Source organism: Natator depressus, chromosome 20, assembly GCF_965152275.1.
Source record: "Natator depressus isolate rNatDep1 chromosome 20, rNatDep2.hap1, whole genome shotgun sequence".
Taxonomy (NCBI): Eukaryota; Metazoa; Chordata; order Testudines; family Cheloniidae; genus Natator; species Natator depressus.
Genome location: NC_134253.1, coordinates 19,461,668 through 19,488,097, shown reverse-complemented (window position 1 = coordinate 19,488,097; position 26,430 = coordinate 19,461,668). Strand labels below are relative to the sequence as shown.

The window sequence follows — 26,430 nt, the reverse complement described above, 5'->3', positions numbered from 1 at the left end:
CATGGCAGGGAGAGGCTAGGGCGCGCCCAAGGTCAGGAGCAGAGCCGGGGCAGAACCCAGGAGTCCTGACTCCAGCCCCACCCCGCACACAGCTGAGTCCCACTTCTACCCACAGGGCTCGAGGGGACGTGGCAAGAGGCAGAGATGGCCCCGTCCGGGCTGAAGGCTGTGGTGCGCGAGAGTGAGTGCGGAGCCGGGGGGTCTGAGCCCGGTCGGGGGCAGGGTCTGGTTGGGTGTGGGTCTAGGGGGGCAGGGCCCAGTTGGGGGGCCCTGGGAGGGGCGCTCCTGGGGGTGTCACACCCTCAGGGAGGATTAGGAGTCAGTCGGAGCAGAGAGCTCCCCCCCCACCCGCCTGTCACACACCAGGAGGGGGAGGAGGGTGTCTGCCCCATCCCCAAGGGCTGCCCCCTCCCATAGGAGCTGCACTTTGCGGGGGCGTCATCGTCCTCATCCTCGTCTCTTTCCATCGGGATGACTCCCGCCAGGGCCGGTGCAAGGATATTTTCCACCCTCGGCGAAACTTCCACCTTGCGCCCCCCCCCTCCTCCCTCCGACAACTAGTAAAGTTAGCATTATAAACAGCCTGTCAGAACAGGTAACGGCTGCACGTGAGGAGAAAAATGATGTCATAGCCACCCCCCCGTAGTGAAGCAGTACACTTCTGCCCTGCCCCAACAAAGAGCTGGGGTAGGCTACAGCTGTAATGTAGGAGAGAACAAGTTAAAGCCTTACACTTGATGAGCATGGCCTCCACTGCCTTGTGCATGCTGGACTCTGAGGTGTTAGTTGCTATGTGTTAGTCATTGTCTTCTGGCCACACCCTGACCCACTGTGAGGGCTGTGTTACTTCAGAAGCCCAACCCACTGCTGAATCTCCAGCCCAGGCTGCAGTGGACGGGGCCTGTGGCTAAATTCAGACCACAGACCTAGGGTTTAAAAGACCCTTGGAAAGTGGATTAAGTTCTGATGTTTCATGGTTTCCCCCAGAACTGGGACAGAGGAAAAGTGGCCCACAGCTCAGGATGGCCGGTGGTGCTAACAACCCTTAGCTCTTCTCTTAGCTTTTCCTCCCTAAATTGCCACAATTAGGAGGTCCTGACAGGTGACTTTTGAATACTTGGGGTGGGCCATACTGCCCTGGTTCAAGAGGGGTCTCTGAACAGGAATAGCAGGGTGCTGCGGGTCAGGAGTGAAGGGCATCTGCAGAGCCGTGACGGGGGGAACCCAGGACTGGAATAGCTGCGGGTCAGGAGTGAGGGGCACTGGCGGAGCTGGGAATGGGGAGGGGAGCAAAGGGCTGGGATAGCAGGGGGCTGCGGTCAGGAGTGAGGGGCATCTGCAGAGCCGAGAGGCAGGGATCCCAGGACTGGAATAGCTGCAGGTCAGGAGTGAGGCAGAGCCGGTGGAAGACAGACCAGGGCTGGCATAGCAGGGGGCTGTGGACAGGAATGAGGGGCACTGGCGGAGCCGAGAATGGGTGGGAGCCCGGGGCTGGGATAGCAAGGGCTCCAGTCAGTAGTGAGGGGCACTGGCACAGCTGGTGGGGGCAGTCCAGGGCTGGCGTTGGGGGGGTGTAGCTGCAGTTCAGGGTCGAAATGCCTGGGCGGAGATGCGTGGAGAAAGCAGGTCCGTGTCTGCCTTCGCCATGTCTGGATCCAGTCTGTGCTGCCAGCCCCTTACCGTGCACTCGAGCCCCACGTGCCCCAGTGAACGGGGCGTCCGCATGCCGCAGGTGTAAAGGAACTGCAGGAAAGCAGCAGGGAGGCCAGTGCGTCCTGGTGCAGAATAGCCCCTGGAGCCTCATTGGGACCGAGCAGCCAAGTCCTGATGGGCTAGAGGTGGGGTAGGGAGAGGCATTACTTGAGTTATGGGGGAAACATAGTGTGTTGGGCAGTGCACTCACGCACGCCCGCTATCGGGAGGGAGCGTGAGAGTGAGAGCACAGGTCAGGGTCTCGGGGCTATTGCCCTATGGGGCCAGCCAGAATCAGGTGCTTCGTAGGGATAAAACAAACAGATGTATTATGGTAGCACCCCGGAGCCCCAGTTATGGACCAAGGCCCCATTTTGCAAGGTGTTGTACATTATTCATTAGGTGTATTACGGTAGCACCCAGGAGCATCAGTCATGGGTCAGGGTACCATTGTGCTGGGCACAACAAAAAGATGGTGCTTGGCCCAAAGAGCTGACTATCTAATTGCTTCGCTTGGCTGTGGAAGGTGCCCAGGAGACAGGCCGGCAGTTCCCTGAGCGGGGCATGCCTTGGAGGGGTTCTATGTGCAGGACTCAGGATTTGAAGTCTTTGTTGTGTTGCTGTCCCCCACATGCAGTAGAGGGTCCCTGGATCCCCTCCAGTCGAGGGGTGCTGGGCAGGATCTGTTCTCTTCTTGCACGGGGCCAGATCCTTAGTTCAGCTGCACTCGTATCCAGCCTGACAGAAAGAAAGGGGGATCAGACCCATGGCCCATCTAGCCTGTCACCCCACCACGATCGCTGACTGGGGGCTCTGCTAGGAGCACAACGCTATCTGGCCTGAAAGCAGCCTCTGAGCCACTTCCCCGAGGGGTCCTTCCACCAGCCAGTGGGTCCTGGCTCAGGGCACAGCCGTCCCGTCCGAGCCCCACCGCTAATCCCTGTCTCTTTCCCTTGCAGAGATCCTCAGCGTGGTCCTTCGTAGCGTGAAGAAGGAAAGAGAATGGAAGGTAAGCAGGCCGGGCCCCCTGGGGATATGCTGTATCCATATATCGTGCTCCTCCCCCTCCAGCCTCTTGGGATTCATTAGGAACCTGAGGTTTTCCAGGCTGGATCAGATCCCTGCTGTCTAGTTCATCATCCGTCCCCAGCTAGGCTTGGGTATGTCTGCCTTCCCACTGCGCTGGATCAGACCCAGCTTGTCCAGCTAGCCCCATATCTCCCCCCACACACACACACACCGGATCAGACCACTGGGCCCAGTCAGCCAGCCTGGGTGGGAGGAGGAGCAGGAGAGCGCCAAGCATGGGGGCAGTATGCACCATTGGGCAGGCAGGTTATTGAGCCCCCGGCATGGACTGGGCTGGGGGGTATGGAGCAGTGGGCTAGGCCGGTGCAGCAGAGCTTGCTCAGTGGCCGGATTTGGTGCAGCGGGATGCTGGACTGCACAGAGCAATGGGTTCATTCAGCACGGCAGGAAGGTGGTGGAGATATTGGGCTGATGGCCTACAGGGCTTTCCTAGGGGAACACGGAACTAAATGTAAAGCGTAATTTGTGCACAGTGCATCCATTCCCCACATTTCAAGATTTTGAGACTTTGGATATGAGCAGCTAAGGTTCTTATGAAGCACTTTTCAGTTTCTCCTCTGTACACTGCATTCATTTTATTTATTTATTTTTTGTTTTTGCAGTTATATAAAAAAGCTTGAAATTGCTTATGGGGTTTTTTTAATAAAGCTATTTGCTAGCCCTAGACTTAGAGGCAAATTGTTAAACTGATTAATGGAAGTTGTATTCAGACTTCAGCTACTGTCTGAAGCTCTAGTTTTGTTAAAGTTCTGAGATTCCATTAAATGTGTAATGTGAAAAAAAAACCATGGAGACTCCCCTCATTCCATTTCTCTGTGCCCTGATCCTGGTTCTGTCCAAGGGCTGGGGAGCGGGTATCTGGTGGATCAGAGCAGGGGACTGGGAGCTAGGACTCCTGGGTTCTGACCATGCCTCTTTCACTCACCCTGTCACCTGGGCGAAGAGGCTGATCTCCTCCTGTCTAGGAGGATGGAACCATTCTGAATGGTCAGGTGTCCCAGGTTTGTCTCCTACATCTCGTACCAGCCACTCTGCTCAGAGCTGCTCTTCCAGTAGCTCCTCACGCAGTCCTTAGCACGGTCAGCTCAGCCAAGTGCAGTCTTGGTACCGGCCCTGCTGCTCTGCTGTGGAAGGGCTGGGCCAGGAGCCATCAGCTCTGCTGTTAGCAGTCGCTCTGCTCTCTTGGCTGTGCCGTGGATGATGACGGTGGGCGGCTGGGCTCAGGGCAGTGACTAGTTCATCCGAAGTGGAGCGCTCATCTCTCGCTACCCCAGGTGCTGATCATGGACCACCCCAGCACGCGCATCCTCTCATCGTCCTGCACGATGTCCGACATCGTGGACGAAGGCATCACACGTGAGTGGCCTCTCCCTCCCGTCTGCTCCCCCTGCCAGGGCTCCCCTCCCCCTTGGATACACCTCACAGTCTTGGAGTTGACTTGCCTACATTCATGTTTGCATCTAGTTTCCCTCCTTTGCAGCCCCCTAGACGCCCTCCTTGCTGTTGGTACCTTCCCAGCCAGGTCGGGTTCCCTTAGCCCAGCGCTTTCAGCCCCTGGAGCCTCTTCACTGCTTTTCTCAGACTCCCATTAACTCCTTGCTGCTCCTCCCCCATGCTGTGGGCAGGGTCCTGGCTGGGGAGGGGGAATGCTGGCTCCCTGCTCCAGGGTGGAGGAGCCCTGGGGTTGAGGGGCACAGAGCTGAGCCAGCACTCTAGCGGGGTGCCCCCAGCACAGTACAGAGGGACGTTCCCTCGCTGCTCCGTACTATGGCAGCATCGCAGATCCACAGCCCCACATCAAAGCGGCTACTGCATTGTAGCCCGTGGAACGCCCCAGCCTGCTGCCAGCGAACATCGCTGTGCCCCTTGGCTTTCCCTCCCCCCATCCCGGTGGAGAGAGGCTGGGGCGGGTGGCTAGGACACACTGACCCGCGCCCAGTGTCTGCTCTCTCCTAGTTGTGGAAGATATTAACAAGTGCCGGGAGCCAATCCCCAGCCTGGAGGCCATCTACCTGCTCAGCCCAGTGGAGGAGGTAGGAGCTCGGGCCTGGGGCAGCTGGATGGGGAGCAGGGGAGACCCCGGGGCAGCTCCTAGTGCTGCCTGGAGGTGGCGCTGTCCGGGGCGATGCGCAGCACAACGTCAGGATGGGAATGGGGCCAGTCAGGGCTCCCCAGGAGGCTGCTTCCCCGGAGCTGGGCTTCGTGTTCTTTGCCACGTGAGGCACAGACTGTCCCCCAGACCTCTCCGCAGTGCAGTCCTGTGGGGGTTGGATGGGCAGGTGCAGCAGGCGGAGAGAGGCGACCTCAGCTGAGACTCAAAGCGAAGGAGACTCGCTGAGGCAGAGGCTCAGGGAGCAGGGGCTGTTGGGGAGGAGGCTCCTGAATCTGCAGCAGGGAGGCGAGTGGAGGGAGACCAGGGGCAGGGGGCCCTGACAGAGCAGGGTGAAGCCCAGAACCCGCAGGGGCTGCCCGCGGAGGGAGCGCTGTAGGAGAGGACTGCGAGCTGGGGCCTGGGACTTGGAACAGGACAGCCAGGTTCTCACCTGTCACAATGGCTGGTCGAGGAGTCCGAACATCTTCCGAAAACCCTGCCTGGCTAGCTGGCGTGGCGAAGCTGCAGGTGCCCAGCCTGGCACCGGGGGAGGGAGAGGGCCCTGATGGCAGCTGCCTGGGATTGCTGCTCGGCCGGCTGTTCCCTGGGCACTGCTCAGATCCCACTTAGTTCAGCAGCAAGGCCAATGCCAGGCCCCATCTGTGGCCGGGCACGGACACTTCTGTGCCAGCAAGAGATGTGGCTGGGCCCTGAGGATGTCCCGGGCACATGGGCACATGCCTTGCTCCAGGCGAGGAGGGAGCCCAGAGCCAGGGGGGTGAAAACCAGCCCACCTCCCGATGGCATCATGCTAGGCCCTGAGTCCCCAGGGGCTGGGCATGGGCTGGGCCCTTTGGGCAGCAGGGAGGGGCCTTGGCTGGTGCTGACAACCCCCCTCTTCTCCCTTTGCAGTCAGTGCAGGCTCTGATCAATGACTTCCAGGGCACCCCCACCTTCAACTACAAGGCAGCTCACGTCTTCTTCCTCAGCCGTGAGTATCGGGGGTCGGGGGATCCCCCAGCTGGGAGCCTGGCCAGCGGCACACTGGAGCCTGGGGGTGGGAGGGGTCTCTCTCTGCTGGCAGGCCAGTGCGCACCCCCCTGATTACGCTCTGCCCTCCTGCAGGGGGATGCAGCCCCAGCAGAGCAGACCGAACGACTCCACCTATCCCTTTCCCCTCTTCTCCTCCTGCCTCCAGCCAGCATTGCTCACAGACACCTGCAGGGTGTGCCCAGAAAGGTGGCCTCTGGCTACTGTTCCCAGCATGCATTGCTCCATCAGTCCCAACTGGGGTGAGGAGGTGGGACACCACCAGAATACCCAGTGTGTCAGGGTCAGATCTGCTTCTCCCCATTACAGCGGCAGGGGGAGCCCAAGTCCCCGTTCCTCTTTGTGCATCATCCTGAGTTGTACACTCCAGTCACTCAGCCCTGTGGGGGGGCTGAGGGCAGGGTGTGAGGCAGGGGCTGTGTAGGAGAGATTGTGCCCCCCCTGCTGCTGATGCTGCAGAAAGCGAGAACCCGGCATGACTCTGGTTCGGGGGGGCTGGACTCATTGTTGACTCCTGTGTGGCACTGCTGGCTTGCTCAGGTTCCCCACAGGTGTGCAGCACTACTGCCCCTGCTATGCCCATCCTGGCCCCGTCCGTGGGGGCTGGCGCTGTGCTAAGGGTCCTGAGCCCTGTGCCTGTCACTCCCACCCACTGCCTTTGCTTTGCAGCCTGTCCTGAGTCTCTGTTCAACGAGCTGAGGAAGTCACGGATCACCAAGGCCATCAAAACCCTCAAGGAGATCAACATGGCCTTCCTGCCCTACGAGAGCCAGGTGAGGGGTGGCCGGGCTTTGGAGGAGCAGGGCCGCGGGGTGGACGGTGATGTACGACACTCCACCCTTAGTGTTTCATGTGGCTCGGCGGGGGGAACCTTTCCCTTCTAGGGCCCTGGGTTTGACGCCAGCACAGGGCAGCATGGACTAGCTGGCTGCTCTCACCCTGTGAGACGTGGAATCACTGGCTTGCACCTGGTGGGGATGGTAGATGTATGGGGGAGGAGGGTCCTGCCTCCCTGGCTTTACCAGCTCTTACTGATGGTTTATACCAGGCCTTCAAGACAGCCCAATACTCCACACACCTGCCCTTTGCCCAACTGCCCCATCCCCTCCTTGTGTCATCAGTGGATTTCCCCCCTCACGCCCCTGAGGGGCAGGGCTGTGTTGTCAGCCCCATTGCATTGATGGGGAAACTGAGGCACCGAGAGACATGAGCCTGGTCTACACACAAAAGCTTTGTTGGTATGGGTTTGTTACAGGGACATGAGAGAAAAAATCCCCCCTGTAACTGATGCAGCTGTGCTGGCAGAGCCCCTGGGTAGATGCCGTCATGCTGGCAAGGCAGTCCTTTCGCCACTGTAGCTGATTTCATCTGGGGTACCGGTGCCAGCTGTGCCAAGAGAAGCTTTGGCTGGTATAAGCTGAGTGTCCATCAGGAGGCTTTGCTGGCTCACCTGTCCCGTTGTGCCAGCAAACCCTTTGTGGGCCGATACTGTTTTATTGGTGTCCAAGCATGTTTGTCCCAGTGGCTCGTTCTTTTCGGCCAGTGAAATAAGCGACAGCGGCAGACGCGCCTTGATGCCGGGTTTGCCCGTGGCTATGCTGGGGCTTTCGCCAGACTAGAAGCGTGGCCAAGCCCCCTCCCGCAACATTGACTTCTCCAGGGCAGAGACACACCCCTGAGGGCACCCGGGAGTCTGCAGCCACGTAAGGACCTGAACCTGGGGCATCTTCATCCCAGGCTGGTGCATGAATCTCTGGGCCACTATCCCTCTACCACAACAGGAGTGGCACTGGCAAAGGGATCTTTCCCTCACTAGGGGCTTGCTACGGCTCCGCCAGGCTGGCCTGGTCCAACAGCGCATCTTAGGGGTGCGGTATGGGGCACAGCTGACCTGGCTGCCAGCAGTTGGCACCAGGGTCTGATCTCTGCTCTCCCCCGTCCCCCAGGTGTACTCCCTGGACAGGCCACAGACCTTCCACAACTGGTTCAGCCCCCACCGCTTTTTCGAAAAGAACAAGCAGATGGAGATGCTGGCAGAGCAGATTGCCACATTGTGTGAAAGCCTGGAGGAGTATCCAGCCATCCGCTACAGGAAGTGAGTGTGCCCAGAGGGAGAAGGGTACCCGGCCATCCTCTATAGGAAGTGAGTGTGCCCGAGGGGAGGGGTACCCAGCCATCTGCTTCAGGAAGTGAGTGTGCCCAGGGGAAGGGGTACCCCGCTATCCCCTATAGGAAGTGACTGTGCCATGGGGAGGTACCCGGCCATCCTCTACAGGAAGTGAGTGTGCCCAGAGGGCGAGGGTACCTGGTCATCTCCTACAGGAAGTGCGTGTGCCCCAGGGGAGGAGCTGTTTCTGACCCACAGGGTTTGTCTTTGCTGCAGGGACCATGAAGATAATTTCCACTTGGCACACGCTGTGCTGGCCAAACTCAAGGAGTTCAAGGCATACGAGCCCAGCATGGGACAGGTGAGCAAGCTGTGCCGGCCACGCCCTCGCCATGGGACAGAGCCGTGGGGGAGGGGGAACACATGAGAAGTAAAAGGAAGGAGGAGTGATTTAGAACCCGCTCGGAGATCCTGGCGAGGGGAGGGGTGAGGGTCTAGACCCCCTTGGAGATCCTGAGGGGTTGGCAGAACAATAGCATTTCCTCTGTGGCTGGACTAATGGCCCCAGCCCTTCTCTAACACTGGCTGTGGGCAGATCTCAAAGCGCTCTACAAAGGCCAGTGTCCTTATCCCCTCTGAACAGATGGGGAAACTGAGGCACCGAGTGGGGAAGTGTGCGCCCAGCACAATCTCTCTGTTTATAAACAGGGCAGTTCGGTCACCGCTTCGCACATAGAGCCTCTTCCACACCTGGACACTCCTGTCTGTGTGTGCTCCTACACCCATCACCATGGTATCGGAACCTCACTAATGAATTCAGCCTTCCAGGTGAGGCAGGGTGGGCTGTGTTACAGATGGGAAACTGAGGCATGCAGGGAGTCTGTCAGAGCAGGAATAGAACCCAGCTCTCCCCAGCCTTAGCCACAAGTCAGCCCTGGCCTGTGGGCTTCCTCCAGCTTCTGCCATCCCCGTCCCACCCCCAGCAGAGGGGAGCTGCAAACCCACCCTGCCCTGGATTCTTACACGGGAAACCCAGTGTCTCCTGTCCCCCTAGGAGAAGCAAAGTGATGTAAAATCCAAGGCCTGCCCAGATCTCTCCCTCCTGTTGCCTCTGCTCTTGCTTCCAGCCTTTGCTGCTGGCAGACTGTGCACCTGTGACCAATTGGGAATGTCTAATATCTTTTATGAAGCCGATGCGTGCCTCAGTTTCCCCTACATATTTCATGGCTTCTCTGGTGGGGGGTGGGGAGGAAGGACTCTCAGGGAAGGTAAGAGTCATGGGCGGGGGTGTCACCTCCCTGTCTTGGTGAAATGAAGGGAATCCAACCCAGATCAGCCTGGGGGCCAGAAAGACCGTGCCGGCTCCAATGGCTCCTGGCTGGATGCTCCCAGCAGGGAATTGGAGCAGGGCCCCCAGCTCGAGAACACAGGGTTGGGAAGGTTTGAGCTGGGGGATAAGTGGGGGAAGCTGGGAGCTCTCACCTGAGAACTGACCAAGATCAGGCCGAGGCCTGGTCTACATGAGGCCATTGGGTCGGTGCAACTGCATCGCTCGGGGGTATGGGAAAGGTGGCGTCACTGAAGCGGAGTAGCTGAAGTGGTTTACATGTAGACAGGCCCTGAGCGAGAGACCCGGAGCTGAAAACAGGTTTCTCTGCAGCTCGGCCGGGCTCTGGGCTGACCAGAACGGCCTCTTGCTTTAACCTTCAGTGGGCTGGGCTGCCCGGGCTGGGGTCCAGGTGCCTAAGAAACCCGACTGTTCTGACAACGCTGGGTGAGTGGCCCTGTCACCCGGGCTGAGGGGCGTCGGGCCCTGCGGAGTGGAAGGGTCTCTACCAGGATCTGTCTCAGCTGGACTCGCTGGGCTGGGCTCACGGGGTGAAGCCTAGCGGTTCAGTCTCAGGTGGTGGGGAGGCCATGTGGCCTGTCCCGGAGGAAGAGAGAAACCTGTTGGGGTCTGGCACAGCAAAGGGCTTCCTCCCAGAGACTTCCACAGCTGGGGCCCTGGCACCGACCCTGTGGCTCCATGACCGCACCATTCCTCTCTACTTTCCCATCCACCGAGGCAGTGTTGCCTAGTGGATAGAGCCCTGGACTGGGACGGGAGACCCGGGTTCCATTCCCAGCTGGGTGACCTTGGGCAAGTCACCTCCCCTATTTGTGCCTCAGTTTCCCCATCTGTAAAATGGGGATAATGATACCAGTCTCGGGCAGGGGGGCCCCCCTCTGGGATAGCTGGCTGCCATGGCACAATCGCTCTGTAACTCACAGCTGGCAGCACAGGCCTGCCTCCAGAGGGGAGCCTGGCACACACCTGGCTGCCAAAACCATCTACACAGGGAAGGGCTTGACAGCATGCTTGTTAACCACTGGAGCTACTTGCTGCAGCAGAGCTGGCTCCAGCCTGCAGCCCCAGTCTGATCTGGGCTATTCTCAGGAGCTGACGGCTGCTCTCAGGAGGGCAAAATCCTGCTCTGTGCACACCCTGCTGCTGTTACTCCCGTGAGTCCCCCCAGGGATATTCCTGAGGCTCTTGCCAAGCCTCCCTGTCACGGGTGTAAGCACTATCCCCATGTTACACGGGGGAAACTGAGGCATGGAGCAGTGTGCCAGGAGTAGGTGGCAGAGGCAGGAATAGGAGCCAGGAATCCTGCCTGCCCAGCCCCCTTCAATAGAATCCAGACAGCACGCCCACTGCAGGGCAGGGAGTGCTGACTCAAGCCCCTGCTCTCAATGCAATGCTGGCTCCATGCAGCACAATCCCGGCTGGCCAGTCCAATGTGCCCCTGCCTTGCCAGCTGGCGCAGAAAGAACCCCAGGGTCTCTTGTAGCATGGCCTCTAGCAGTCAGATCTCCAAAGCCACCCAGCCCGCGGTCCCAGTGCACTGTGGCCTTGTCTGCACTAGTCCCTCTTGCCTTGATGTTTCCCAGCTGCCAGCCCTGAGAGGTAGCTGGGACAGGCAGTGCTGTGGCACCCACCAGTGCACTAACCACCCCTCTGCTCTGGGCAGGGTGGGGTGACCCGGTGGTTACGCCAGCCCCCATCTGCACTCGGGGATCCCTCCAGCAGAGCCGAACTGGCAAAGGTGTGAGCAGAGTCCCGTGGGAGGTGGGGGTGGGGGCTGGGCATAGCAACCCATCCAGGCTGGGTAGGGCTGGAGAGGAATGAAGGCGCCAGCTCTGGGTTCATGTCCCTGCTCTGCCACAGACTCCCTGTGTGACCTTGGGTGAGTCACCCAGCCCCTCTGGGCCTCCATCCCCCTCTGCAAAGGGGTGACAGCCCTGCCCAGCACCACGTGCATGGGGGGGCAGGATGCAGCAATGATAGTGCTACAGTGGTGGGGGCCAGATACTCCTCCAAGAGAGGCGCTCCCCCGTCAGCCTCAACCCATTTACCCAGAGGCTGTGGAGACCTGCCAGGCGGGTACGTGGTGGCTGATCCGACGTTCTGCTCCCGAGCATGGCTGAAAATCGGGCCACGCACTGAGGTCGGACAGTTGGGGAAGCGTCAGGGGCTGTATGTCCCCCCCGCCCCCAACTGTCTGTGCTACCCAGCGAAGAGCAGACGCAGCCCCTTGCCGAGGTGCTCCTGGGTGGGCTTGGGTTCCACTGGGGCTGCGGGAGCCGGTTTCAGAGCTGTCTGCCATGAGAGCGCAGGGCTGGTCTCCTATTGCCACCTGCTGTGCAAAGAGGGCAGTGCATGCTGATCAGGCAGGGAGCGAGGGCTGGGCCAGCCTCCCCATGATGTGAGTCTGAGATGCTGACCATTTGAGTGGTCTCTGTCCAACTGGATGCTGGGGGGCCACCCAGGCTGGGAGTGGGGAGCTAGAGCCTCATATGGGGTCCCAGCTCAGATGCAAGGTGGGGCATAGGGATAACGTCCCATCGTCCCCCTCTGGGACCCTGTATCAAAGAGTCTCTGGGCCTGGTGTTGGTTCATGATAGACTCGCCAGGCCCTTCTGGTGTAGTTCCCCCCCTCCCTACGCAGCATATGGGGCAGGGAGCAGTCGGGGGGCTGCCTTGTAAGGGGCATGCTCCCGTTGGTGGAGAGGCACGAGCAGAGAACGTGCTTGGGGGAGGGGGGCATTGCTATTTGCACGAGGGGCAGGTAGCCCGTCCCTGCAGGGTGGGGAGCTCTCCCTGCCAGTCAGGGCAGGACCCCAGGGCACGTCCCAGCTAGCTTGGGGCGTGTCTCTTGGCTTCCCCCTGGGGTTGGGGCTGGGCCACAGAGAGGGCGGGTGGTGAAGTTTCAGGCCACCAGGGCCCATTGGATTGTGCCATGTAAGCCAGGCCAGGAACCCTCCGCCAGAGCAGGGGGTGACGGGTTTCTCTCTCCTTTGCCCCAGGGCCCCGACAAAGCCCGTTCTCAGCTGCTGATCGTGGACCGGAGCTTCGACCTGGTGTCCCCACTGCTGCACGAGCTCACCTACCAGGCCATGGCCTACGACCTGCTCAGCATCGAGAACGACACCTACAAGTAGGGCCTGGCTGCCAGCAGGGGGCGCCCCGCACCCCTCCTCAGGCGGGCTGGGGGGGATGTGACCCAGGCACCTGCACTGCTCCGCAGCCCCCACACTGGGGGGAGGGGTGCCACAGTCTGACCTTGTCTCCCCCCTGCAGGTACGAGACGACGGGCATCAGCGACTCGCAGGAGAAAGAGGCGCTGCTAGACGAAGACGACGAACTCTGGGTGCAGTTACGCCACATGCACATCGCTGACGTCTCCAAGTGAGCGCGCTCAGCCCTGCCCCCTGACACACCCCTCCATGCCCCACCGATCCACCGGACATGCCCCTCAGTGCCCCACCCAGGGCCGGGACCCATCCACCCCCGGACACACCACTCCGTGCCCCACCAAATGCCGGGACACCCCCAGACACACCCCTCCGTGCCCTGCCTAGTGCCGGGACTCGCTACCCCCCACTTTGGCACAGCCCTCCCCTCCCCGCCCACTGCCAGGACCTCCCCCCTCGGACACACCTCTCCCACCCAGTGCCAGGACAGCCCACCCCGTTGACACACCCCTCCCCCTCTTTTCCAGTGCCAGGACTTCCCCCATCCTCCCCTTCAGATACACCCCTCCCCACTCTGGGGCCCCCTCAGACACACCCCTCCCCTTTCCTTCCCATCGAGTGCTGAAACCCCACTCCCCCTTGGATACACTCCTCTCCCACCCAGTGCAGGGACACCCCCCCGCAACACACCCCTCTCCTGCTCAGTGCCAGGACTCCCTCTCCCCCTCCCACCCAGTGCTGGGGCTTGTCCCTCAGACATGCTCCCCTCTGAGTGCTGAGACCCCCTGGACCCAGCCCCTCTCCTCAAATGACCTCTGAGCCCTCCCTTCCAGAGCCACTGTCCACATCTCCTCTTGGGGATCCCCCTGGACACTGTCTTTCCCCAAGCCCAGGGTCTCCCCATGCACCTCACAGATCCCTTGAGTGAGTCCCTCACCGACCTCCTGCTGGGCCTGCCACTGGCCCCAGACCCCCCCAGCAGAGTGCCAGGAGCCCCCTGAGGTGCACTGAACTCTGCCTTGGGGTAACTTAGGAAGAGGAGGTCCCCCCGCCCATCTGAGGCTCTCGAGGCAGAGAACCCTGGTGCCCGTGGGGTGGGGCTCCATCCCCTGTAGCATAGGACATGGCACCCCCTACCTCCAAGACAGTGCCTGGCTCCGTCCTGACCCCTCTCCCTGCCGCAGGAAGGTGACGGAGCTGCTGCGCACCTTCTGTGAGAGCAAGAGGCTGACCACGGACAAGGTGCGGCGGGAGTTGGGGGGAGCGATTGGGAGTCCGGGATGGGGGGACCCTTCCCACTGCCACTGATGGGGAGGAGAAGCTATCCTGCTGCCCCAGGAGGGGTTGGCGGAGGCGGGGGCTGTCCCATTGCTCTCAGGGTTTGCCTGTAAAGGGCTAAGAGGTGTATATGGAGTCCCCTGCCCCCCAGCCAGAGCTCTGGAGCTCCCCACAGTGGGGGAGGGCAGAGGCCCATGGGGTGGGGTCAGACAGCAGGATCGGGACTGCACAGGGAAAGCTGCAGGGAGCCAACGCTGGCATCTCCCCGGCACGCTGCCACTGTACACCTTGAGGGGCGCTCGGGTTGTGGGGCTCCTGTGTCATTCCAGCTGGCCTGGGAAGGGCAGGTCTAACCTAAGCCGCAGCCACGCATGGCCTGAGTGACCCGCCCTGGCACAAGTGGCTGGGCTGCTGCGGCTGTCCCCAGGAGAGGCCTCTGCCCTGCAGGGGGCTCCGTGCGCTGGGAGGGGCTGGGATCTCACCACCGCTTCCCTCCAGGCCAACATCGAGGACCTATCCCAGATCCTGAAGAAGATGCCCCAGTACCACAAAGAGCTGAACAAGGTAACAGGGCTGGGGCTGTTAGTGGGCGGGGGGCAGGGCATTCATTGGGGCTGATGGGAGGGGCAGGGTGCTCTGTGGGGCTAGTGACGGACAGTAGGGACTCTCCTGGGGGGCAGGGCACTCTGGGGTACTCCGCTTTACTGCCTGATGAGAGCTGCTGACCTGTCTGGTCGGGCAGAACCATTTTCCCCCCAGGTGCTGTGTGGCACCATGGGCAGCAGCCTGCCTGTCAGTGCCCAGAGCTGCCACGTTTGCCCCACCAATGGCAGCCCTTGGGTAACGCCCGTGCCCTGCTGCTGCAGCTCTCGGGAGAGGGCCTTGGTGGGCTTCCAAACCAGCCCATTGGAGCCACTTCTGGTGCCACTGGGCCATGTGCCAACAGAAAGCTCCTGGCCACTGGCACAGGTACCCCGACACCTGCTGGTCTCCAAGCCCCCAACCTTGTGGTGACTAACAGAAAAGCCATGGGCTGTTTTGGAAGCTGCTCCCTCGTCCTGATCCTCCCCTCCCGCTGCCCCGCTCCATCCCACAGGTGGCTGCACATCAGTGCTGGGCAAAACTATCCCTATATACTCAGCTTCTACAGCCGATTGGGGCTGCCACTCTGGCTGAGGGGCCCTCCTTGTGGGTTGGGGGGTTCAGGTGCTCTGGACCAGCTGGTGATGCAGTAAACTCCCCCCGTGCCCCGGTCTCTCCCCGCAGTACTCCACGCACCTGAACCTGGCCGAGCACTGCATGCGGCACTTCAAAGGGACGGTGGAGAAGCTGTGCAGCGTGGAGCAGGTGGGTCTGTGGGCAGAGCCTGGCTTGGGGGCAGAGTCTGGCTCATGGTCTCAGCCTGGAGAGAGGGGTCTCAGACCCGCAGGTTCGCTGGAGCCAGGGCCAGCCCCCCCATGCAGCACCGGGGATGCAGAAGGGGGACATGGGGCTCGGGTTACTCCCTGGGGCCCCGTTGCTCACCCCAGAGGGAGCTGACCCCAGGGAGGAGGGGGCCCTGGCACGGAGTAGGCGAGCTCTGGGTCATGGGGCCCTCACATCTCCCATCCTGCTGCGGAGGCGGGAGGAAGCAGAGTGGCCTGACCTGGGCCTTGTGTGTGCGCCCCCTCCCCCCACAGGACCTGGCCATGGGAACGGACGTGGACGGGGAGAAGATCAAGGACCCCATGAAGATCATTGTGCCCGTCCTGCTGGACCCCAGCGTGCAGGCCTACGACAAGATCCGCATCATCTTGATCTACATCTTCCTGAAGAATGGTAACGCCACAGGCCTGCAGGGGGAGCACTGGGGGGCCTGCTGCTGCAGGGGGCATTCCTGGAGGCAGGGCCCAGGCCTGTGGGGCTGGGGGGGAATAGCACTGCTCAGACTGGCACGGCCCCCAGCCATGTAGGGCGCCTCCCGGCCAGCCACTTCCCAGGGCCTGTGTCCAGCCTGGCTCTACGGCCCTGTCTCCCCTCTGCCCACCTCTCAGTGCATGCAAGCCTGCCAGTGCGCTATGCCCACGTTCCGCACTGCCCCCTGGGGTCAGACCTGGTGGCCTTTGCACCCTGCTGCTGCCTTCCGAGCAGTGTCCGCTCTCCACACTCCCCCCAGCCCGTTCTCTGCGGGGAGGAGGGACATCCCTCTCTTCCTGCAGGCTGCTCAGATACCATGTTTTGTCTCTGAGCCTCCTGCGACCAGTCCCCTGCCCACCCCTTGTGTCATCCCTGTACCAGCTCCCTGCTTCTTGCTGCATCCAGCCCCTTCCCCAAACTCACCAGGGCCTAGGGAACCTCCCTGACCCTGACACTTGGCACAGTCCCTCTTCCCCCTTCGGTTCCTGCCCCATGCTGGCTTGGTGGGGCAGCACCCTGCTCCGGGCTCTTCCTGTAACCCTGCTCAGGCACTGCCCCTGGGCCCATTGCCCAGGCCAGGGTGCCCTCATGGGGCTCCTCTGGCTGCCTGGCTGCCCAGTTTCCTGGCCAGGGGGCACTGTGGAGTTGCCAGGCCTCCCTGTCTGCACTAAGCAGCAGTAAATGGTTTGGGAGGGCGGGGCGGGGGGGGCCCGTTGCCCTCCTTCCAGCTCAAGGCCTCACAGCCTTAAAGAGCCAGGCCTTGGCTCTGACATTGCACCTGACTGGCCGCAGAAGGGGGAGCACAGATCAGGGGGACGGGGGCTCCCATTGTACTGCCAGGGGGAGCTAGAGAGACCCCTGCCCCCAGCGCCCGAGAAAACCTGTTGAGGGAGGAGCAGCAAGAACCTAAATTCGATCATTAACTGTGTGGGGTCCAGTGGGTTAGAGCAGATGATGCTGGGAGCCAGGACTCCTGGGTTCTGTCCTCAGCTCTGGGAGGGCAGTGGGGTCTAGTGGGGGCTGGGAGCCAGGACTCCTGGGTCTACCCCCAGCTCTGAGAGGGGTGGGAAGAGCAGGATCTCAGGATTTGATCAGGGAACTAGGACTCCTGGGGCCACGGACTCATGTGCCTGGGCTGTGGGTGCATCCCAGGGCTGCTAGCGCTGACCTGTCTGTCCCCGTGCAGGTGTGGACAAGGAGAACCTCACCAAGCTGATCCAGCATGCCAACATCCAGCAGCAGAGAGACATCATCCACAACATGCAGTTCCTGGGCATCTCTCTCACGCCTGGGGTAAGGGACTGGGGCCGGGGGCCAGCAGCTGTACCCATGCCAGGGGGCAGATCTGTGCTGCACAGGGGAGCCCAGGCCATCCTGGAGGTGCCCCCCTATGGCAGTGACCTACTCCCAGCACAGAGGTTGCCTCTGTCCCTGTACAGTGGGGTGACGCCCTCCCCATATGAGGGTGACCCCCGAGTTACTCCCCATCTGGGGTGACTTCTTCTGCCCCGGCAGAGGATACTGGGAGTCAGGACCTCAGATCGCCAGGGAGCTGGAGCTGGTGACCACTGCTTGGGGTGGCCATGCGGTGAATGGGGGGAAGCAGCTCTGTTCTCCCATCAATCTCTCTCCCTCCTCTCTCTCTCTCTCTCTCTCTCTCTCTCTCACTCAGTGATCCATTCTGTTCTTTTCTCTGCCTCTCCCCTGCCAGCCTGGCTGGCGCGACTCAGGTAGGCCGCGCTCTCCCTGTCTGCCCCTGTTCCCACCCCGCACCTCCTCCCTGCTGCCTCTCACCCCTCTCCCTTCCTCCCCCAGAGCGGGCAGCTGCGACCGGAGAGGAAGGTGCGGCTGGAGTCCAGCTACCAGCTCTCCCGCTGGACCCCCATGCTCAAGGACATCATGGAGGTACCGGGCCATCTACTTCCTGGCTTTGGGGGCTTCCCCCAAGCCCCCACCCCCTCCACACTGCCCCTTCTCCTCGAGACACCACCCCCTCCAAGCTGCCCCTTCTCCTCGAGACCCCATCTCCTCCACGCTGCCCCTTCCCCCAGCCCCCAACCCCTCCACACTGCCCCTTCCCTGCAGGACCCCTTCCCCACCCTCCTTAGCTGCTGCCGGTGAGGATGCGGATACAGGTAAAAGGCGGCTTGTGGATCGCGGGCTGATGCACATCCACACTTTTGTATCTGCGCAGGGCTCTAGCCATGTGAGGGGCTCATCAGAGAGTCCTCTCCTGCTGCCGTCCTTAGGGGTCTTAAATCCTAGACACGAGTGCAGGGGAGTTGTCTTACCCGGTGCTGAGACGTTGCCACCTCTGGGGTGGGCCATGGGCGGTTTATACAGCGGTCCCTCACCGTGGCTGAATTCTTCCTAAGGAGTGGCAGGCAGCTATTAACAGCCGCCCAGCAGCGCTGCCCGAGAGTCTAGGGCAGGAGGTGATCAGTGTGTGAGGCTGGAAGTGCAGGGGATCCAGGCAGCACACTGTCGTGACTGGCACTGGAATCTGAATGGCTGGCAGGGTCCTTGGTCTAACCTCCAGTGAGGAGCAGCTGTTTGACGCTCATCTAAAGGATGAACTCCTGCAGCACAGTACTGGTCACGCCCCCTGCAGACCCCCCCCGCCCGCTCCCTGCAGTACAGCGCCCCCTAGCGCCGCACTGGGGCAGGACTGACTGCCAGGGGAGAGTGTTCCCTGCAGAGCCCCCTGCCCGCTCCCTGCAGTACAGCGCCCCCTAGCGCCGCACTGGGGCAGCACTGACTGCCAGGGGAGGGCGCCCCCTGCTGAGCCCTACGCCTGCTCCCTGCAGTACAGCGCCCCCTAGCGCCGCACTGGGGCAGCACTGACTGCCAGGGGAGAGTGCCCCCTGCTGAGCCCTCCGCCTGCTCCCTGCAGTACAGCGCCCCCAAGCGCTGCACAGGGGTCAACACTGACTGCCAGGGGAGGGCGCCCCCTGCTGAGCCCTACGCCAGCACCCTGCAGTACAGCGCCCCCTAGCGCCACACTAGGGTTATAGAGCACCCTCTGCTGACTCACTAGTAACCCCCAGCACCCAGTAAGCTTTTCCTTAGAGGTCTCCTATCCAAGCACTGCCTGGGCCCAAACCCGCTTAGCTTGTGAGAGGTGACATGGTCACTCCATCCCCTGACCCTTGCTGGGGGCTGAGCCCCTCATCGCCCTGTCCTGTGGGGCACTCCTCAAGGGGGTGGGGGGGCACACTTAATTGCCTTCAACCTACTGGCTTGGGGCTTCTCCAGGCCAAGAATTAACCCCCCAACCGGAGCTCCTGTCCCTAGCAGATCACAGGCGGGAGGCTCCCAGGCCCCTGTTCCAGCATTGTGATGGTTCCTCCTGCGGGATTTTGGGGCAGGCAGTTGCGGTAGCCTCAATCCCATGCCTAATCCAATCGGGGTGCCCCCTCTCTGCGCCAGCCACAGCTTGGCAGGCCTTAAGCTTCCCTGTACAAGTCAATGCAAGAGACTAATGTAAAAGCCCCTATTATGTGGCATTAGGATGTATCATATCCTGGGCCCCTTGCGTGCCTGGGACACACCTCATGGAGCAAGAGGCAGGGCCTGGATCTGCCCGCAGCAGGAAAGGGGCACTGAGGCAGCCCCCTGCCTTCCCTCCCCCGCCCCCCAAATGAGGGGCCCTGGATCTGGCTGCAGGAGGTCTCCGCCCTCCTCATAACGGTGGATGGGTGGGGAGTTCACAGCAGGGCACTGAGCAGCTGAGGGGGATGTGGGGAGATGGGGGGGCATCACTGGAGGAGTCAGCGTGTTCTTTGCTGGCTCCCCATGCCCCACCCTGGAAAGGGAGGCCCAGGCTGCTCCCCCCAGGGACTGTCAATCATTCAGTGAGGAGCCGTCCCAGCCCCTCCACCCCAATGGAGCCTGGCTTGGCCACCAGATCCGAGGTTCCTGCTGATCTGTCCTCTCTCCACCCCCCCACCCCCTGCCAGGACATCATTGAGGACAAACTGGACAAGAATCTGTGGCCCTTTGTGTCGGACCCGGTCCCCACCACCAGCTCCCAGGCTACCGTCCTCTTCGTGTTGGACCCGGTCCCTACCACCAGCTCCCAGGCTGCTGTCAGGTAAGGCTGAGCCTGGCTGGGCTGTGGGTGGCAGAGCCCTGACACACACACCCCAGGATGTAGGAGCCTCTGTGCCTGGGAGTGTGTGGCCAGGACCCTGCCCTCTACGGGGGAGGGGATGTCCAAGAGCCTGGAGCTTACCATGTACCCCGCGCCCCAGCAGTCCCTCAACACACCAGGACCCAGGATGGAGGAAAGGGACTGGCCGAGCTTTAGACAGCACCCCCAGCCCAGTGCAGGTGTCACCCTCCCCTATTCCCTCTTGCCTGCTTTGGGACTCCTGTCCCACTCCCTTGGGCAGGGCCTGCCCCCCAGCCTCCTCCAGGCCCTGCCCTTCCATCTGGCATTCCCTCAGCGAGCCCCTGGTATCCACACTGCCCCTCTCTCCCCCCAGCGCCCGCTTTAGGCATTGGCACAAGAACAAGCCAGCGGCCGAGTACCGGACAGGCCCGCGCCTCATCATTTACGTGCTGGGTGGGCTGTCCATGTCTGAGATGCGCTGCGCCTACGAAATGACCCCGGCCACCAAGGGCAAGTGGGAGGTGGTGATCGGTGAGTGGGGCGAGTCCTGGGGGGAAGGGCGGCTGGAATGCCCGGTCAGGGAGAGTTGGGACCCCCTGGGAGGGGGAGACCCTAGAACTGCCTGCCCAGCACCCACAGGGCTCCCATGCTACCCTCTGTCCTCCCGCACCCGGGGGCCTGGGAACAGATGTGCTTGCCCCACATGGCCTGTATCTAGCCACCTGATCTCCTGGCCTCTGGCTCCCCAGGCCTCTCCTTGCCCAGGGACCATGTGTGGGGGCCCAGTCAGACACCCCCAGTAACTCCCATAGGGATATGGCTCACCCCCTGCACACACCCCTCGAAGACCCAAGGGTGAGGAACACTGTCAGCGCGTGGATTCTTGCCTGGCTGTGCAGGGTACAGCGGCACGAGGGGTGCGGTGCCAGGCCATGGAGGGTAGGAGACAGTCCCTCCCCCCCCTGCACTAGAGCAGGGTCCAGCTGCAAGGATGGGGGTGATGGTGACGCCAGCCACATACCTGCCTCACTGTGCCCACCGCTGCCAACCACCTCTCTCTCCCCCAGGTTCCAGTCACATCCTGACCCCCAAGCGCTTCCTGGATGACATCCAAACCCTCAACCAGCTGGACCCCGAGGAGGCCTAGAAGCAGCCCCCTCCCCCCAGAGATTCTGCCCCCCACAGCTTGCTGCCCCCAGCTCCACCTGCTCTTCTCAACAAGGCCCCTTCCCCCCTACTCCTGGCTGCGGTGTCAGTTCTTGGGCGGGGGGAGGACTCCCAGGCTGCTTGGCTGTTCGGGCAGGGGGCAGGCCAGGCTTCCTCCCTCTGGCACAGCCTCTAGGGCTGTTACCCTTTGTGCCCCGTGGCCACCCTGCCCCCGATGGGGTAGGGGGAGAGTCAGGCTCCATTATCTACCAGCTTCAGCCATTCCTACCTCCCCTGCCTGGGACCCAAAGCACAGCCCCTCTCCCTCCCCCTCCTGCCACCCCTCTGTCAGCGATGGGGGGCGCACAGAGGCTGCTACCAGCATCTGGCTTTGGGGGGGGATGTGACCCAGCCACTGAGCCCCAGGCTGTGTCTGTCCAGTCTGCAAAGGGTTAAAGAGAACCCCCCCCCCCTTCTGCCCCCATATCATCCCCATTCACCGCCTTGGGGTGCTGGCCCAGTCCTGGCTCCGTGCACCCCTCCCATCACAGCCTGGCACCCTGGCCTCTTGGCCCTGTCCCCCGAAGGGGGGAGGGGTCCTAGCAGGAGTTGCAGTCAGAGTGCCCAAGTAAGTGGGGATGGAGCCAGGACTGCGTAGGAGGCGCGTCCAGGGTTGGTCAGCAGCAGGTAGGGTGACCAGATGTCCCGATTTTATAGGGACAGTCCTGATATCTGGAGCTTTTTCTTATATAGGCTCTTATTACCCCCCACCCCTTGTCCCAATTTTTCACGCTTGCTGTCTGGTCACCCTAGCAGCAGGGCAGAGCGGGCTCGCCACCCCGATGGGCCTGGATCAAATGCCCCTGCCCAGTGGCAGACACCTCCCCACTGCCTTTCCCTGGGTATCAGAGCCACGCCCTGGGCACCTGGAGCCCCAGCTCCATCTGAGGCAGCCAGCTCCAGCCCCCTTGGGTCTGATCAAGCCCTGAGCCAAGCCTCACCCCTGAATCCCACGGGCCCTAGAGATCCTCTCCCTCTTGCCCGCCAGCAGGGCTGTGCTAGGGTAAGCACTGGCAGGAGTGATCCCAGGTAAAAGCAGTGACCTCCTTTACCGGGAGTGACCTCCGAGGGGTGGGGGGCGCAGGGGGAGAGTTTGTTTGTTTGCAGCTCTGAGGCAAGTGCATTGCCAAAGGCTGGCCGAGGTCTCTGCTGCTGTTCACAGGCGGGGGAAGGGAGGGCACAGGGCGGGGCGGGTGGCTGAGGGCCCAGGGAGCGGGATCTCCCCAACTCCCCCTCCGGCCCTGCTGCAGGTCCCAGGTGTCCTGGCTCCGAGTCACCAGGCCAGCGCTGCCTCCCCGCACCCAGGAGCAGGGTGGGGCAGTGACTGCTCCTTTCACTGCTAGACTAGGGCCTGGGGGCAGCTCTGCTCTGGCCTGTGGCCGCCCCCTGCTGGTGCAGTGCTGGCTCACCCAGCCGTGCCCCAAAATCTACACAGTTCCCCGTGGCCCCCTGCCCCTACTGCCTTGTTCTGCCTCTGGTCCGTGTGCCAGAGGGACCAGGAGGGAGCCTCAGGAGTCCCCGCAAGCCAGCTATGGGGTCCCCATCAAGTGTGGGGTTGGGGCAGGCACTGAGCGAGCACCAGGTCCCAGCCCCCAGGCTGGCCCCCACAGGGAATCATACCCACCCAGCCCCTGCCCCTCCCAGAATCAGCGCTGGAACCCAGCCCTCTGCGTCCCAGCCCCTGCTCTAACCACTAGCCCCCGCTTCCCGCTCAGATGTGGGAAAGAACACCTGCCTCCTTGGTCCCCCTCTATGGCCTGGCCTTTGCCCCAACCCCCACCTCCTCCATCCTTCTGTGCCTAGAGCTGCCCCAGGGTCCCGCCACCCCAGCTGCTGCTGGCCCCCAGCTCTTGGGGCCCTATTCCTGCGCTGGCACCTGCATTGTGTGAGCAGCTGTGTAGGCTCGTCCCGCCAGCCAGGCCAGGCCTCCCCTCTGGCACCCTCTAGCCTGTGCCAACAGCTGGGGGTGCAGTGGCAGTGTCCCCAACCCCCCCCCCCCATTGGAGGGTGAAAGGAGACAATGAGGGGCTGTGAGAGAGCCCCATTCTCCTACCCTTCCCGCACCCTGCTCCCCCGGCTCAGCTCGGAGACTCGTCCTGCCTCTGTAGTCACTGGGCATGGGGGTTAGTGCCATCAGCAACCCCACCCCCCACCAGCTGGAGACAGTGAGAGACCAGTGCCAGGTCAAGGACCTGCCCCAGGTCCCGGAGGTGTATGGGGGATCAGGGCCCAGACCAGGGGTGACCGTGGTGGGGGATCAGACCCATCACTCATGAGGATTGGGGGTTGTCTAACGTCTCCTCTCACCCTGCTCACAGGCTGTGGCCCCTCCTGCCCTCTCCCAGCCCATCCCCTGCTCCCTTGGTGCCCAGGGGGCACTCAGCTAGCCGCACAGGGTCATGCACCCCATGAGGTGGGAGGGAGGCTGGCTTCAGGCCTGTGAGCTGTGCTGTGCCAAGGACAAAACCTGCCTTATCCAGGACCCGGGAGATTTTCGTGATGCACAGAGTCACTGCTCTGGTTGCCTGTGACCCCTCCCCCCCGACCTGCAGTGTCCCAGCCAGGCCAGTGCGGCGGGGGTGGGGGGAGAGCAGCACTGCTATTGCAGGCAGTTGGGGAGGGTGGGGGGCTGGAGGACACTGACTTGGCCATGCATCCATGGGTTGGGGCCTGGGCTGAGCCAGGTTTGGCACAGGGATGGCCTGGCTGGGTACGCCCTGTTTCTGATCATCTGGGCCTGGCCTAGGCCACGTTAGGCTAGCACCCCTTCAAGCCCAGTGCCCCTGGCTGGTTCACGGGAGGGCAGGCGGCTGCTTCCCAGCCCAGCTGCGGGCTGCCCTGGGTGGGAGACAGGCAGAGGGAGAAAATGTAGTTCCTCTCCGCAGCACGAGGGGAGCAGCCAGGTCAGGCACTCTCAGCCTATGCGCTCCCTGCAGCCCAGACTCTGCATTGCACCCCTCCTGTGCCCCTACCCATCTCACCCTGCCATGGCTCCCCAGCACCTGCCAGCCTCAGAGTGCCCCAGGCTTGGCAAAAGACAATCCAGGAGTCCTGCCTTCCAGCCCCTGATCTAGACCCTATTTCCCTCCCAGAGCTCAGCACAGAACCCAGGAGTCCTGCCTCCCAGCCCCCCTCTTCTCTCCCCTCATACTCCTGCTAATAATTGCACACGCAGCCTGCTGGGGAAGGTGCCCTGGAACAGGTCAGTCCCTGAGAGCCCAGCAGGCCCTGTTTCCCCTGCCCCCTGGGCCAGCTCCTCTCTCCCTGCTGGGCAAACGAGCACTGCCAGCGTTGTGTGCCTGCTGTGGACGGGGTGAGAGACCCTGGCACCTCGGATCTGCTGCTCGGGCCCAGCCCCAATCTGCTCAGCTGCGGAGCTTTCCATCCCTGATCCCCGTGGGGAATTATCAGCCACAATTAACAGCCATTTGGATAATTGCTGCGCGGCTGCCAGGCAGGTGGGCGGAGAATTGGGGGCGCGGAATTAAAAAGCTCCGGCGGAGACACGTGCCCAACTGTGGGCTCGCCAGCTCCCACCATGGCTGCTCTTACAGCTGGGCTGCCACCGGGGCTCCGTGTGCACCCTAGGCCTGCACCTTGAGCAAGGGGGACCCCAGCCACACACGCTGTACCCCTCAGCCTGCCCCAGAAGCATGAGGGGGGTGCAGGCCTGAGACAGCTGGCCATGGGCCTGGTCGGTGCCAGGAGGGAGGGTGGGTCCAGCAGACAGGCCCAGCCCCTCTGCCCTGGCTCTGCCATGCTCTGCCCCAGGCCCTGGTGAGGGCAGCTGGAGAGGGCTGCACGCATCAGCCCATACACTGGGCCTGGGGGAGCTGATCACTGTGCTGGTCCCAGCCCTGGGGGCTGGTGGGAATGGGGTGCCAAGATGCCCCTGTCTCCCAGTGCCAGCTGTGCCAGGGCCCCCCAAGACCTTTGGGCCTGGATTGGGGGGATCATGACTAGGGCGGAGCTGGGACCCTGGGACAGGTGAAGCTGCACCAGGCTTGCAGAAGAGCTCATCCTGCAGAGACCTGCATGCAGACCCTGCTGGAGGGAGATTGTTTGGGGCAGAGTGGGGTGACTTGGGGGGCTTACAGCAGGGCTGGGGGGAGGCAATGGGGGTAGCAGGGAGGGGGAGAGGTTTACAGTAACTGCAAGCTGTATACAGTGCATGGGTGGAGGGGCCAGGGGGTGATTTGGGGTGGGGCAGTGGGAGGCAGGAGGTGCGGGTGGGTGATACCCCCATGCAGCGGCAGTGCCCCCTGTAGGCAGCACGGGTGCATCCAATGGGCCCTAGAGGAAATATTGTCTAAAGATCGGAGTTCACCAAACCCAGGCTGAGCTAGCCCTGTCCCCAACCTGCCATCCCTTGTGGGTATGGACTGCAGCCCGGTGCCCCCTGCCCTGGGCCTGGCCATGCTGGGGGCTGAGCGATCCCAGAATGATGCCCAGCGCACACCCCTTCTCCCAGGCAGGGACCCAGCATCTCGTCCCCCAGCCCTCCCCAGAGTCGGCCCCCAACCTCCAGGGCTGGGCGGGGGGTGTGGAAGGCGACCGGCCTGAGCCAAGTTCACAATTATGCAACCAGCCCGTGTGATGCTGCTTATCATCTTACCGCGCAGCCCAAAGCCGGCTCACCCGCCACTTTCGTGGCATTTCGTTGTCTGAAATTAAATCACATTTCCTAATTACTGGGTGGGCTCCAGCTGCTGGGCTGGGCCGGGCTGGGCTGGGCTTTAAGAAGGGGGTAGCGTAGTGTGATCAGCATCAGTCACAGAGACAGCCTGTTGGAGAGAACCCCCCCAAAGCCCGAGACCCCCTCACCACAGCCAGCCCCCCAGGCTGCATCTAAGGAGGCCCACTCACCTCCCTCTGCCCTGCAGGAAACTCAGCCTGGCTGATTCCTACAGGGCCCATCCAGCCCAGTATCCCCTCTCCCTGCTGTGAGCAAACGTCAGGCCCTGCCCACTTGCACGTCCCCAGAATCTGGCCAGCCCAGCGCTGATCGTGCAGAAACGCGCAGTCCTGGACAGTGCTCGGCACAAAGGACTCACACAAACACATTCCAGAAGCGTGGTACAAAAACCACAATATCAAGAACGGCACAAAAACAGTCCCCAAGGATAACAGGAACACACTGAGCCCTCCTAAAAGATAAGGTCAAATAGCAGTGTAATAAATACAAATGTTTTAATCAAACCAACATGTACAAAAAAGTGGACAATAACTAGCCAGGTCAGAGGGCAGTATCTAAGTCAGAGGGGCAGCTTGTTTGTATCAGGGTATCTCTGAGAGAATGTGTTGGTCCAGCCAAGGGGGAAATGGAAAGTCCCGCCATTCACTGAGCTGCGTCCATTGTCACAGGCTGTCACGGAGTGTGGGGGAGTCCAG

The 26,430-nt window shown here is 61.9% G+C and overlaps 1 protein-coding gene across 5 annotated transcripts; it reads left to right on the top strand.

Annotated features, from left to right (window-relative positions):
• The first annotated feature begins 144 nt into the window (after positions 1-144).
• On the top strand, positions 145-21,000 carry LOC141974890 (syntaxin-binding protein 2-like). 5 transcript variants are annotated; one of them, XM_074934927.1, is made up of 21 exons: positions 145-181; positions 2,652-2,701; positions 4,056-4,137; positions 4,738-4,833; positions 5,663-5,676; positions 5,786-5,864; positions 6,593-6,696; positions 7,870-8,018; positions 8,307-8,391; positions 12,378-12,508; positions 12,652-12,759; positions 13,730-13,787; positions 14,322-14,387; positions 15,090-15,170; positions 15,503-15,641; positions 16,906-17,036; positions 17,535-17,624; positions 19,679-19,753; positions 19,802-19,812; positions 20,207-20,364; positions 20,901-21,000. In XM_074934927.1, exons 1-21 carry the CDS (start codon positions 145-147, stop codon positions 20,978-20,980), a joined length of 1,824 nt encoding a protein of 607 aa, XP_074791028.1. In that variant the 3' UTR covers positions 20,981-21,000. The 5 variants fall into 5 exon arrangements, with proteins under 5 accessions (XP_074791028.1, XP_074791030.1, XP_074791026.1 ...); XM_074934929.1 differs by lacking the exon at positions 5,663-5,676 and having other exon boundaries at positions 4,738-4,814; positions 5,795-5,864; XM_074934925.1 differs by lacking the exon at positions 5,663-5,676 and having other exon boundaries at positions 4,738-4,814; positions 16,906-17,012; positions 19,679-19,759.
• The last annotated feature ends 5,430 nt before the right edge of the window (positions 21,001-26,430 follow it).